The sequence below is a fragment of the Solanum lycopersicum genome, chromosome 6 (genome assembly GCF_036512215.1).
Source record: "Solanum lycopersicum chromosome 6, SLM_r2.1".
In the NCBI taxonomy this organism is placed as follows: domain Eukaryota; kingdom Viridiplantae; phylum Streptophyta; class Magnoliopsida; order Solanales; family Solanaceae; genus Solanum; species Solanum lycopersicum.
The window spans coordinates 35,759,133-35,774,561 of NC_090805.1; the positions used below are offsets into that span (position 1 = coordinate 35,759,133).

At 34.4% G+C, this 15,429-nt stretch overlaps 2 protein-coding genes across 2 annotated transcripts; one reads left to right on the forward strand and one right to left on the reverse strand.

Moving 5' to 3' along the window:
* Nucleotides 1-3,301: 3,301 nt before the first annotated feature.
* On the forward strand, nt 3,302-10,754 carry LOC101262726 (sorting nexin 2A). The gene is made up of 5 exons (XM_004240838.4): nt 3,302-4,564; nt 4,948-5,157; nt 5,351-5,611; nt 7,872-7,958; nt 10,468-10,754. The coding sequence occupies exons 1-5, from the start codon at nt 3,578-3,580 to the stop codon at nt 10,546-10,548; spliced, it is 1,626 nt and encodes a 541-aa protein (XP_004240886.1). The 5' UTR covers nt 3,302-3,577; the 3' UTR covers nt 10,549-10,754.
* A 243-nt stretch (nt 10,755-10,997) lies between these two features.
* Nucleotides 10,998-13,932, reverse strand: LOC101263033 (probable leucine-rich repeat receptor-like protein kinase IMK3). Its single transcript, XM_004240839.5, has 2 exons — nt 11,849-13,932; nt 10,998-11,769 (listed from the first exon to the last, which is right to left on the reverse strand). The coding sequence occupies exons 1-2, from the start codon at nt 13,737-13,739 to the stop codon at nt 11,162-11,164; spliced, it is 2,499 nt and encodes an 832-aa protein (XP_004240887.1). The 5' UTR covers nt 13,740-13,932; the 3' UTR covers nt 10,998-11,161.
* Between the last annotated feature and the right edge of the window lie 1,497 nt (nt 13,933-15,429).

A 15,429-nucleotide genomic window follows, 5' to 3' on the forward strand; every position in this document is an offset into this window, starting at 1 on the left:
GATAATAATATGATAAATACGTGCATGTTATTTAATTTTAAATTAATTTATGAATTAAATTTACATATGCTCATAAAAAAATAGACAAGGAACCCAATACTATTCGTAAAAAAAGGATATGCATAAAGAAAGTGAATGCCTCACAATGAGAAGTCTTGTCAAAAGCATAACTTTGTTTTCTTTTTTTATTATATGGATATTCATAATACGATTCATATTATCCATTCGTACAAGTTACTAATAACAAGTTAAATTGAATTATAAATAAATATACCCTTCAATTATTTTTTTACAGCATACTGAAAGAGAAGAAAAAGATGGGAAATAAGTAGGGGGAGAGATAGACGACCTTTTCGGACTTGAAGACATTTTTGTGAAATCATTTATATGTATAAATTTAAAGATTGAATTGTCTTTTATCAATCTCCTGGTCCTTGCTTAACTCTTTGTTCCGTAAATCGATCGCTGATAGATCTGATCCGAATAGGTCTTGTTGAATGAATTGACTTCGATTTGATTTCCTGAAACATAAGCGGATCGGAACAATAGAACTAGACTAATCATTTTTGGACCAACACTTAAAATTTTATCATTTGAGATGTAATAAAAATATTTATTTTTTAATACGAAATGAAAAATATGATAACAATAGTCTCAGTTTAAATACTAAAATTCCAAGATAATATGCTAAATATTAATGTGTGATTAATATTTCAAATTGATCATTCACATTTTTTATATTGTCAAATGTATGCATGACTTAGCCTTTAAGTTCACTTCTATGCTCATTGCATCTTCGACCGAATTCTATTCACCAACCTAACTTTTTCTCTTTGTAATTTTCTTTATAAATATTGAATCTGTCACATTGTATCAAGAGAAAGCATGTAAAATTCTTATTCTTTTTAATATACCATAAAATATTTTAATTAAAACTTAATATGTCCAATAATATTTTATTTTTAATTATAAATGCACAACTTCAAAAATATTAAGTATATGACGTGTAAATTCTGATAAAATTTAAGTTGAAGAGGCTAATAATATGATACATGTCTGCATGCTTTGATTTAATTTCAAATTAATTTATGAATTATATTTATAGATACTTGTAAAAAATGTGAAAATGGATTCAATCCTATGTATTATTTGAAATAATGTACATAGCTAAAATGTCAAATACATAAATAGATCCCTAAATTTGTTGGGTTTTTTCCCTCTTGTACCTCAACTACATCATTTTTCTATTGAATCATTGAACCACCCATAATTTTTTTTTAAAACACTGTTGGTTGATTTTGATCGGCTTTTTAATTGTAAATATCTTCAACTGTGTTCGAATTGTAATAATTTTGATTGAAAGAATGAAGAGAAACTGTGTTAGTCTCATTTGTTTTCTATTGTGTTCAAATGACTTAAGTAATACACGATTGTTCTTGAACATTTTCACTATCAATTAGACTAATGATTTGTGGAACAACATATGTATCCTCTATCAATACCCCTCACAAATCCGGTTTCACATCAGACAACGGTGTTTGTTTAAACGGAATAAATTATGGGGGTTCAATGATTCAATAGGAAACTGACGTAGCTGAGGATGTGAGGGAAAAAATCCAACAAGTTTAGAGACTTGCTTATGTATTTGGCCTAGATAAAATTATGTCTCACGGCATCTCCAGCCCAATCATCTATTTTACTCTCCAAATATAGAGTTGTCTATTTTTTCGTACAATCACTACAACAAAAACAACTTTTAGCAGCATTAAATTATTGACACTAATAAAGAGTGCTAAAATCTTTATAGGTATTAGTTAAGTGACATTAGAACCAATTTCGCTAAAGGCTTTAAGGACATATACAAAGAGTGATAATTGACGCTAAAAGTCATTTTTGTTGTAGTGAATCAATTCCGACCCAATTTTCAATTTACTCTCTAAAAAGAAATTTTTTTTTCTCTCCTCAATATTATATTATTATTTCTATTTCATTCTTATTTTATTTCATAATATAAATTCTTTATTTCTTTTTTCTCAAATAATTACCTTATATATTTTTTTTAATGTGATATAAAATTATATTTTATCTTAAATTTTTAAATATTATAAATTGCAAGAAAATATCAATACATAAATTAGGGGGGCAAATTCAAATAAAAGTGACATACAATTACATAAACACTCAATTTTTAAAATCATTACGTTGCTCCAATATATGCTCAATAATGCATTACGGAGATAAAAATGAACATTTTTGTTCTTAATTTTTTTATGTCTAGCTAAAAATTATTCAAACCGGAGATTTTCATCTACCACCACTTCTATAGTTGGATTTGGAGCCTCTACGACATCTTGAATTGGTGCATTGAGAAACTATTACACTACGTTTGGATCATTGTTATCCATTGTATTGTATTGTATCGTTACTATACCTACAATTGTTGATTGTTACTTAAAATGTTTTGTACTGTATTGTTAAATTTCGTTGTTACGTAACAATGAAAACCCCTATTTTATGGAAAAATCAATTTGGTGTTTTCCTATTGTTACTTGATTTCTTTTTCCAATTATATTTTTATATAACATTTCAAAATACTATTTATCCTTTACCTTAATTATTTAAACTTAGTCAAACCTACTACCCTAGAATAATTACGAATATTTAACTTATAAATTACAATGCGGTACGATATAATCAAAACCAAATAATTAAAATGTTACTAAACAACAACAAACAATACAATTTGGTCAAACATTGTATCCATTATACAATACAGTACAATATAGTATAATATAATACAATACATTATGAAACAATGAGTAAGAATGATCCAAACAAAGTGTTAGTGATCTAAATGTTCATGATTACATTCAACAAGAACAACAACGAATACTTGAAAAAAGAAATCAACAATCACAACCGCAGTCACAATCGCAATCACAACCACAACCACAATCACAATAATTTTCAGAATCATATCTTAATTTTTTTTTTCTGAATTGTGCTACATTTGAAAACGACCTACCGGATTACTAAATTATTATTGTGATCAATTAATTATTATGTTATGTATTGTATTTTATCTTTTCTTTAAATTATTATGTTATGTGTTGTATTGTTATCTTGTATGTAATTATAATGTTATGTATTGTATTATTGACTTGTATTTAAATTATCATATCATGTATTGTATTTTTAAATTAAAATTTTCATCTTGCCATTTTTATTTTTTGTATTCCTTAAAATGAAAATTAGTAATAAAATAAAATTTCATTATTGATGGTAGGTTAGGTAGTGATTAGAATTGTAATTTATTTATTTGACAGAGATTAGAGTTATAATTGAACAAGTATTCAAATTAAATCCAAAACTAGTCCTACTAGAGATGTGGCTAAAATGTAGTACAAGTTCAACTGGTATGCGTTATCGACACATGCTGTTCACGTGCTTCTACTTCAGGTTTTGGTCTCACCGTCGACAGACTTAGATCTCCCTTGCCGTAACAACTCTTCCTTCTTCCCGGCGAACTTCACTCTCTTCTCTCTCTCTCATCTCAGTCAGTATTCCAGCAGTAAACATGATGGGATATGAGAATCAAGAGTCCCACCTTTATGCATCCAAAAAGGAGATGGAATCCCTGGTACTCGACGACGATTCTCCCAACGGCACTTCTCATCCTTTCTCCGATCCACTTTCATCATCATCATCTCTTCCTTTCGCTGAAATCCCTACTGACCAAGGTCAAACCCCTAATTCTTCCTTCAATTCCATCCTCGAACCTCCTTCTTATGCTGAGGCTATTTTCAGATCCTTTGACGCTGATCACTCCTCTCCTCAACTCAACGGCGCTCATGATCACTCTATCGCTTCTCCTTCTTCACTTCCATCCTCCGACGACTTTTTGACCATTACCGTTTCCGATCCACAGAAAGAGCAAGAGTTGTCCAATTCTCTAGTTCCTGGGGGGACTGCTTATGTTACCTACCTAATTACTACCAGGACGAATTTACCGGAATTTGATGGAACTGAATTTAGTGTGAGGAGGAGGTTTAGAGATGTGGTCACTTTGTCCGACCGATTAGCTGAGTCGTATAGAGGTTTTTTCATTCCGATAAGACCGGATAAGAGTGTTGTTGAGAGTCAGGTGATGCAGAAACAGGAATTTGTGGAACAGAGGAGAGCAGCACTGGAGAAGTACCTCAGGAGATTAGCTGCGCATCCTGTGATAAGGAGGAGTGAGGAGCTAAGAATGTTTTTGGAGGCGAATGGGAAGCTTCCGCTGGTGAGGACAACAGATGTGGCATCCAGGATGTTGGATGGGGCAGTGCAGTTACCCAAGCAGATTTTTGGTGAGACAGCAGGGGGAATGGTGGATGCCAATGAGGTAGCTCAGCCTGCCAAGGGAGGTAGGGACCTGTTGAGAATCTTTAGGGAGTTGAAACAATCTGTGTCAAATGATTGGGGTGGTGTGAAGCCACCTGTAGTGGAGGAGGATAAGGAGTTATTGGAAAAGAAGCAGAAGTTGCATGATTTTGAGCAGCAGCTCAGCAATGTGTCTCAGCAGGTTAATATCTTTCGGAAAACATTTTCTTTTCCTGTTTGTTCTTGTTCTTCTTCAGAATGTGGATCGGTAAAGAGTTGTCATGTTCACATCTAATTGATTATTATAGCAGTATCATAAAGTTGGTCATTTATGCTTGTTCAATATGCACATTATTACTGGTCCTCTAAAAGAATTTCAGTTTTAATAAATGTAAGTTCACTTGGTGGGTTTAGTTACTTTAGTACACATTATCTTGAGACTTTCATGAAAGTACCGTCTGTGCTCTATGCAGTAAATTTCTTAGACTGAGCATGAATATCTTCATTTGAGCTATTTAGTAGTCTTATGCCGAGAAAGGTATTTGCCATTACTGGCACTGAACAGTTATTCCTATTTTTCTTCAGGCCGAAGCACTTGTAAAATCTCAGCAGGATATTGGAGAAACCATGGGCCAAATGGGCCTAGCTTTTGTCAAGTTAACAAAGTTTGAGACGGAGCGAGCTGTTTATGATTCACAAAGAACAAGGGCTGCAGATATGAAGAATGTGGCAACTGCTTCTGTTAAGGCAAGCAGACTATATAGGGAGCTAAATGCTCAAACTGTCAAACATTTGGTAAGTTCTTAGTAGCTTGAAAGCTGACTCATAAAGATGCACCCAATATACTTGATCAGACAAATTTTACCTGACATTCATCAGACATGTTTGGAGACATCATAGCTAATTGTGCTTTACTAATTTTGAAAAGTTTTTGATACAGTAGTCTTTACATTTGCTTATTTTCCATTCAAGTGTCGGTATGTTGCAGGATAAGCTCCATGAATACCTTGGAGTGATGTTAGCTGTGAACAATGCATTTTCCGATAGGTCAAGTGCTCTTTTGACAGTACAGACATTGTTGTCTGAGCTGTCATCACTAAATTCGAGGATCGAAAAACTTGAAGCTGCTGCGTCTAAGATATTTGGTGGGGACAGGGCCAGAATTCGCAAAATAGAAGAGCTCAAGGAAACACATAGAGAAACTGAAGATGCCAAAAGTTCTGCTGTGAGGGAGTATGAGCGGATCAAGGTAACATCACATGTTAATAGTTAGTTTTGCAACTAAGTAAGCTTTCTGATTTTTGTATCTTCATTTGCTTTACTACTTAGTGAGCAGTCCATACCATCAACATCATTGTCTCTTTTCTTCAAACAATAAATCCTCTTTACTGTTTTTAAAATCATTGAGAATCTTTCTGTTAATCTTGAATATGACATGTAGTCTTTTGGCTAAATTCTTCTGGGTGCTGGTCACTAACAGCAATTGGACTAATTTACTTAGTTCCAAGTTCAGGCTTAATTAACAACAATTGGTCCAGTTATACTCAGTTCCTAGTTCAAGTTTAGTTAATAACAATTGGACTATTTACATGTATGCGCAATTATTGATATGTTGACAAGGACGAGGATTAGCTTGCATCCAAGGGTGTGGCCCAGTGGTCAATGAAGTAGGTTGAGAACCATGAAGTCTCAAATTCAAATCCCAGCGAAGACAATAAGCACTAGGTGGTTTCTTCCCATCTATCTAAGTCTTGCTAGACAAAGTTACCTGATACCTGTGCTAGGGGAGGTATTAAGTATTTTATGGAATTAGTTGAGGTGTGCTCAAGCTAACTCAGATACATAGACTGCAATGGAAGTCAATGAAAATGCTTCACCTGGTTAATTTGCACTGGCCTCCTATCTGCAAATTTTTGGCTTCTTTTTTCTCATATAAGATATATACGTATATATACATACATATATATATGTGTGTGTGTGTGTGTGTGTATACATACATATATGTATGTATGTATGTATACATACATACTTATATACATACATACATATATATATATATACATACATACATACATACATATATATATATATACATACATATATATATATATATAAGAACCAGCATTAAAGATTATTCAGTAATTGAGGGCAAAAAAGTGATACATATACTGCAATGGGAAGTCAATGTAAATGCTTCATCTGGTTGATTTGCATTGGCCTCCAATCTGCAGATTTTTGGCTTCCATTTTTTTCAGACAAAACTGGGACAAAAATAGACCATAGCTATTTAGTTCATGATATTCTTGTCCGCATCATCTCTCACTTATTACTCTGAGCACCACAAGTGGAGCTAAACTTGGCAATCTAGAATTTCATATCAGTGGATCTTGTTCATGCTTGATTCTATTATAGACTATTAAAGCTCTTTTTACCCATATTGGATTAGTGAAACATAATGTGAGGTTTCTATGGCCCTGATAGGACAGAACAGTAGCTCTACGAGTGCTTAAGATTAGGATTGGACATCACAGACCTACTTCCTCAGAAGGTTTATCTGGCACATTCGTTTAAAGCGTATTAACCTTAGTGTTGGAACAATATTTCTGGTTTATTGATCAGGTGCTGCCAACTATGTATAGTGTAGGTGATGTAGGTAAGCCGAGGCAATAGAGTTACTATTCAACATGTCCCTTGTTAAGAAAATGGCTTTTGAGCTAACATAACCCATCCCCTCGATCAATGAGGGACAATTAACACCCTTAGGCACTCTTACAACTGGACATTTGATGCATGAATAATACGAGGGCCTAACATTGGGTAAATCAAGAATAAAGATGGTTCAGGTTTTGATACCATGTTAAGAAAGTTGACCTTAGGCCTAAGCTAGATCATGAGATGAGTATTGTCCAAAAGAGACAACCTATTTCCTCAACCAAGGTGGGACACTTAATATCAGCAATCATGCTACAATAAAACAAATACTTTCATGCTACACTAAACAAATATTTTATATTCATGTTACTAGGCAGTGTATAGTCATATTTGAATGAGGCTTCTTAGAGTCTTTTTTTTTAAAATCAAAATAGAAGCTTGTTATGATTTTGTATTTGTTCAAACTTTTACGGTCACTGATGATTAGTCCTTGGTGTCCATATTGTTTCAAGAAGTAACCGGTTTGCTAAATCAGTGCTCTTAAATGATTTTCCATTAGTTTTCTTTTAACAAATTTAGGTGCTGAAGTTATTTTATGTAAGATCCCTCCAACCAGACTCCGGCTTCAATCAAGAGAGTGACGATGCATGTATTACCAGTTCATCTAGTTTAATTTGTATAACGGTAATTTTAGGAAGCGATACTTCTGTATTATTTTTTTTATTGGGCTCTGATCTGGGAAAGTATATAACTGCTGTATAAAGGGTATTTAATTTATCTTCTCTTCCATTTTCTTTAATACTGCATCATTTTTCAATGAGATTGACATTATAGCTGTTTGATGGTGAATCTTGTAGGAAAACAACAAGAGTGAGCTTGCGAGATTTGAGAAGGAACGACGTGATGACTTCTTGGGAATGTTGAGAGGATTTGTTGTCAATCAGGTATCTTTGTTTCTAGACCGAGAAAAAATGTATCTTGTCTTCTAGTGTTTTGCATCAAATGCCTTCTCGGAAATCATTGATTTAGCATTATTCTGAAGAACATGCTTTATTTTTCCCCTTGTATTAGTAAATGCTCGTAAGAGGCAATTGAATTTTTTCCAATATGTCCAACTAAAATTATAGACCATTTTAAACTCCAGATGTTAAGCACACTTAATCTAGTTATATCTATTTTTAACCATCTAGTATAGTCAGGGTAATGTCCGTTCTCCACCAACTTTCCAAAGAGTGCAAGTGTTCTAGCAAGTGCAAGAAAAATAAATAGGCAAGATATCAGCTTGTCCTTTGTGTTCCCTTAGAGAAATTTTAGAGTGGAAGACGTAAGATTTCATCTGAAAATCTAATGCTAGAGAAGAAAAAAGAACAGGAAGGATGAGGGGGGCAACTTTTCCGCTATAGAGATTAGTGATTGGAAAATAAGTACTCTGCGTAGGATATCAGAATATGCCACATAGCAGCAATATTTTTCCTGTCACAAAGCCGGTTTTGGGTCTTCACTATTGGTTATCTAGTCTTCTTTTCATGAACAACTACATCTCTTGGAGACAGGGAAGATCCTTGTTTCAATTACTTTAGAAAGGACTATGACATAATAATTGCATCCTCCCTGACCTCTTCTGCAGCCATAACTCAGGGAGGGCCGTTCTCCTTCTTCCCACTCCATCCTATTTCATTGCTACAAAATTGAGTTTGTTAATTTTTTAGCTGAATATAGAAAAGTTGTGTTGAATGGGTAAATGACGAGGGGAAGCTGAGAGAGAGCTGATAAAGGAGATCTCTACGTACATAGAGGGGTTTGGGAACATGTTGTAATCTTCAGTCATTTCTTTATTGCCTTGTGGAATGATCTTTTTTGGGTGCCTCGTCTCTTTTCCTCTCATATCGTGTCTCAACGGGGAAGTCAATACATGGTTTGAGACAAGGTCCATTAATAGAATGTCTTTCCCGTTTCTCAGTGAAAAATAGTGAATATTGATGAGGAATATTACATAGCTTTAACTGCTTTTAACTCAAGGTTTAGTGATGTATAACTGATGGACAATAGGTGATGTGTTTTGTGCTATGCCCAACACTAGGATTGAGTGTAACATTACGGTTTTAAAGTTTCCTGTGGGTTTGCTCTGTACTCTTGTCCCAAGAAGAGTAAAGGCTAAAGTACTTACGAACTGAGTTGTTACAAATTAAGAACTGTTGAGACTGATAATTGCTTGAAATGGTGCTGGTCATTTAGGTTAAGTGGCTGGAAGTGGAAGATTGATAATTAAGCAAGTGTTAATGTCGGATCTTGGGTCTGTTTCTGTGGTTTCAGAAGCTATGAGCACAGGAACTAGAGACCTGGAATATTGTTATAATATCACGAATTTTGTACTTGGAATCATATGAAATGTTGATGCAATGCGTTCTGCATTGCTTTGTTTCCTTCAGGTCAAATGATCATCTTTAAGGAAGTCAACAGTATAGTTTCACAACGCTCCATGGGGTGGGGGTTCAATGCCTGACAAAAAAGCCAAAGCAAAAAAGAATCTTTATTCTTCTGGGATTGTTTAGCCATTTCTAATTACTCTCTTCTCGATATGGTAGTAGCTATCATTTAGTTTTTAGGGTGCATCATTGTGAGTTCTAATCCACCATATGATTTGGAATACAAGCATGTAAATAACTTGGAAACATCCTATGCATGTAGCAACTGCGTTCATTTTAGAATTTCGGGACCCTACTGCCAATTGATGGGGAGTTGCTTCTGATGTTTATTCTAGTTTTCAGTAAGCTAAGGCTGCTGTTTTAATTTCTCTGGCCAGTCTCATTGAACTATTTGAAGTACTTCGCTTTGTTAAGCCATATTGTTAAACTGGATGATGATTAGATTCATTCTGAAGCACGATTATTCAACAGAACTAAGAGTCTAAGACCCTTAAATCTGGTTCTACATTAAATGTACCATTGGTGGAAAACACACTCAATTGTGTTAGCCACCGTGGAAACGTGAAAAAAAATGCTTTTTGGAAACTGGTAACTTAAAACTTGAAAAAAATGCTTGTAGTAATGATTACATGGTAACCGGTGTTGTGCTTAAGTGAAGGCTAACATACATTATCAACTCAACTCAACTCAAACAAATTTCTTACTGTCCCCTATTCTTGTTACTTGTTTGTGCTGTAGTTGGCTTTACGGTTTGAGCAATCTGTATTAGAATTTTTAGCTTCAGATTTTTGTGATCCATTCATTTCTGGGACAGACATGAGCAAACTGCTTGAACTTTCTTGTGACAAGTGTATAGATGAAACTAAAGGTCACCTTTCAACTTTTCTTAGACAAGTGGATCAATCATTCTGCAATGGCTGTTTTCAGTTGAAATGTTACTAATGATATTCCTTTCCAGCAAGAGACATTTTCCTTGTATTCCCTCGAAAAGATTTGTAGGAGAAATTAACATGTTGAGTTTTACCAGGCAGGATATGCGGAAAAGATGGCGAATGTTTGGGAGACGGTGGCAGACGAAACAAAGGGATATGCAAAACATGGTAGCTGAGAAGTTGCTGTATATAATGGCCTTTAGCATCTGCCTTTCTTTTATCTATTTTTAGTCCCTTTGTTTTGTATTGTACTTTATTTGTATACAAGCTTAGAGACATGTTCATATCTTAGGCATAGATGTTTGATCCAACATATTTTTCCTCGTAGAGTTCTAATTGATAACATGTGGGAATTTTCATTTAACAAAACTTTCCCCAGACATATTTATTTGTTGAGTTTCACAGCTAAGTTCACATGATAAAGGCCAGAGCCCGACACTAGGAGTAGGAAGAACAGGAAAAACCTTTGAGAACTTCAAACTACACCTGCAAATGTCATGAAATCTCTTTCTTAAATAATAATATTTGATTGACTCCAGTTTGTTGGATTTCACAGAAAATGACCTGCAAGGTTTTTCTTCCTCTTACTTGAGCAGTTTTTAGTGTATTTTATTGGTATAATAAATTATGGAAATTAGGAGGATTCCATTGCTGCTCAAAATAACAAAACAAAATAAGCACTCACTCTTGGGTATCTACAGACAGTAGAAGAACAAAAATAACCAACCTAATTCAAGAATGAAAGAATGGTGGCACAAAAAAAAAATACTTAGATGAGAAATCTAATGTCTAATCATCGCTTGCTGCGGCACCGTCATCCCCAGAACTGGTAGCTGTTTCAGGTCTAATTTCTTCTAGTTGCTGGAGAAGTTGCTGAACTTCTGGTCGAGCTGATGGTGATGGATCAACACAATGCAAAGCCAATTTCAAGGTGTTCAATAATTCATCCCCGATAACGGATGCATCCCTCATTAGTTCTAAATCAAATACCTCATTTGTCCACTCCTCTTTCACAATTGATGCAACCCATTGAGGCAAATCCACACCATTCATTGCTTCTCCTGGTGACTTGCCAGTTAGAAGTTCCAGTATAATAACACCAAGGCTGTATACATCTGTCTTTGTGTTTGCTTTCTTGAGTTTTGAAAGTTCAGGTGCTCGATACCCAAGTGCTCCAGCAGTTGCAATCACATTTGCATTTGCTGCAGCAGTCATAAGACGTGAAAGACCATAATCTGCAATCTTTGCATTTGTGTTGTCATCAAGTAAAACATTGCTTGATGTAAGATTCCCGTGAATGATATTGGCATTTGTATGAAGGAAGAGCAATCCCCTTGTTGTACCCTTTGCTATTCTCATCCTTGTTGCCCAATCAATTGGTGTATCAGGACTGCGAGCTGCAAAAGAACACTAAGGATTTATTATAATCTGAATGAAACAAAAGTGAAATGGAAAACTCAATTGTGCTTTGCTTACCATGAAGAAAAGTTGCCAAACTTCCCTTAGGCATGTAGTCAAATACAAGAAGTTTCTCTCCTTTAGGTCCCATGTAATATGCTCTAAGGGCAAGAAGATTTGGATGCCTGATCTTCCCAAGAATATTGACTTCACTCTCAAATTCCCTTTGACCTCTCGTAATCTTCTCTCTCAATCTTTTCACTGCAACTTGATCGCCATCCTCTAATGTGGCCTTGTACACCGTACCATAAGTGCTCTTTCCCATTATTTCAGCGGTTGCACAAAGAAGATCATCTGCTGTGAACACAATAGGTCCATCAAAATGGACAAGCTTTCCTCCTGTATCTCCTCCTCCTGCTGCCTCAACTTCTCCAGCAGTTGCTGGAACACCCTTTTCACCTGCCGCCCTACTCGTGCCTTGTCCATCCTTCCCTGATCTAGCCGCAGATCTTTTCCTGATCAAGCAGCATAGGAGAATGCAACACAGCAGAGCCAAGATTATGAGAAGTGCCCCTCCTGCTATGAGAATTATGTCCTTGGTACTTAACTTACGACGTTGCCTTTTTGGTGTTTCGGAGGATGGGCTAACTGGAGAGATTGGACATGGGGTTGATGCACTGTAACCACATAGCTGAAGATTACCCACAAAGGCACTCGAGTTGAATTTCCGTGCGAGATGAGTCGGAACGGGACCAGACAGATCATTATATGAGACATTGAAGGCTCTAAGATTTGGTAAATTCTCTAAAGAAGCAGGGATTTCTCCACTTATATTGTTATGAGCTAAATCTAGTTGTCTAAGAGTAGAGATGTTTCCTATAGTGACTGGAATATCACCACTAAAATGGTTGCCCCTCAAGTTGAGAACTGAGAGTTTCTGCAATTTTATTATGGCTGCTGGGATTTGGTTATCAAGTTGGTTGCTTTCCAAGTTCAAGACCACTAGTGAGGATAGATTCAAGAAGCTATCAGGCAAGCTTCCATTAATAGCATTATAAGACAAATCCAGTGTTGTAAGACTAGAGAGTCCCCCAAAATGACTTGGGATAACTCCAGTCAATTGATTATGACTAAGTGAAAGCTCAACAAGTTCATTCAACTTGCCTAAGGAAGCAGGAATACTTCCAGAAAAGAAGTTGTGATCAAGTGTAAGAGACTGAAGTTGGAAGAGTCTTTTTCCATTTCCATCCCAAGTATCTGGTATTGAGCCTGAAAGATTGTTATAGTTGAGATGAAGAAAGATGAGTGAGGGAGATTGTGCGAGACTTGTGGGGATTGAACCAGACAAAGAGTTATGGCTAAGATTAAGCCTATAAAGCTTAGTTGAATTAACAAGACTAGGTGGAATTGCACCAGAGAATGAGTTATTGCTGAGATCAAGTGTTTGAAGAAGAGGGCATAAACCAAGAGAAGCAGGAATAGAACCAGATAACCTATTGTTAAAAAGTTGAAGTCCTCTAAGATTAGGTATGAGTCCCAAAGTTGAAGGAATTGAACCACTAATGACATTATCATGTAAACTGAGTTTTCTAAGAGACTGAAATTGTCCAATCCTTTCAGTAATTCTTCCACCTAAACCTCTCCATGGAAGCTGAATAACAATAACTTGTCCTTGAGCACATTTAATACCAAGCCATCCACCAGAACAAGCTCCAATTCCACTATCATTCCAGCTTTTCAAGAACCCTTTTGGATCAATCAATTCTTGTTTAAAAGCTTGAAGTGCTTGAAAATCTGCTGCAGTAATAATTATCCCATCCCAATCTTCACCTGAAGTTGGCTGAATCCCAAATATCAGTAACTGAAATAACAAGAAAAGTTGAGCAAATTTTGCAAGATGAGTTAAAAACTTGTTAACTCGAAAAGGGTATGGTTCAAAACTAGTAAAAACTCCATCTTGATCTCTCATTTCCAATAAAGATTGAAACTTTCCTCCTCTCCCTATAATTTGAAACTAAAACACAAGTAAAAGAAGAAGATTTTGTAGTATGAGAGGAGCTAAGATTCCACGTGAAGTGGAAGCATATAGAGCTAAAACTATGAGAAGTTTTATTGGGAGACATGAAAAAGTGTCAGGGGGTAATCAGATTCACAAGACAGGCAGGCTCCAAACACAAAATAATTATTACTATAACGGCTAGTTTTTCTACAACTAAAAATGCTTTGGGCCTTTATTAGTGGATAGTTATGGATGGTGTGTTGATAAAAAAAATTTACTTTGGAAAGTGGGCTATTTTAATTTTGGCCACCTAATAATTAAAAACCTTCTCTAACGGCTATCTTTTTCATGTTGGGGTCCCTTATATTCTAATTGAAATTGATACTTTTGCCTTGTCTTTATTTGTTCATTTACTAATTTGGCCTTTCATGTATATATACTCCGTCTTAATTCAAAACGAATGGCATATTTTTATATTTAATAAAAATTTTATTTCAAAATATTAATTTTATTCTTGATAAAATGATTTCTAATCAAAAGATAACTATGCCTTATTTTAAAATTATTTCTTAAATTTCGTGTTAAGTCCAGACTAACTCGAGAATTTAACCGGGGGGGTCCATTTAGTCATCCGAGGTTAACTAGATTTGACGTTTCCTTAGTATTTGTTTATTAACAAAAAAATAATATGGCTCCTTTTTACTGTCGTTGTTGTCCAATTGGACAACGACAATAAAAAAAGTACTTCCCACTTAATGAAACATTTGGGTTCACATACTCAATAAGGAAGGAGTGGAGATTTTTCTAAAAAGAATAATGGTCTAATAATCTTAAATAGTTATGTAATAATAAATTATTTTATTAAAAGTAAAAAAAAAAGAACATAAAAGTTGAGTTTTTTAAATAAAAAAAGGTATTTTTCTTTTTAGATGGATTAATGAAAAAATGTGATGGATAAATTGAAATGGAAGAAATACTAAAAGAGAGTTTTGAAAATGCAAATTTTGATAGAAGATAAGTTTAAATGTTTAATGAATCTTTAAAAATATATGTATTTGTGTAGGGGTTGGTCGTTTTATTATAGATTTTGTTCATGTTATATAATAATAGTTTTTTTCTTCTTGTTTTCAGTAGTTTGTCTTAATATGTTGTTTTTAAATTATTGCATTATTAAGTTGTTTTTTTGGTAGAGTTTGTACTATTTCTTTGTTATATTAACTATCTTTTTCTCAGTGTCTCTTGTTATTTTATCTAGGGAGGGCCTTTTGAAAATAATTTTTCTACCTTCACATAGAAATAATAAGGGTCCGTTTGGATGAGCGTAATAAAAGCAGCTTTAAAAAAATACTTTTGAAAGTGCTGAAACTTATTTTTAAAATAAGCAGTTATGCGTTTGGATAAAAGTGCTGAAGTTAAAAAAAAAATTGTTGATGTGTTTGGCAAATAAGTGCTGATAAACAGTTTTTTAAATTAAAATGTCTGAAATACCCTTAAAAGCCGTTAACATAATAAAAGTTAATTAATTTATATTTTACAGCCATAAATAATTATATTTTACTATCATTCACATATTTCTTTCTCATCACAAATTATTTATAAGAGGAATATAAACTTATTATAGATTTTAAAGATATATAATTTGAATAGATCAAAGAACGAT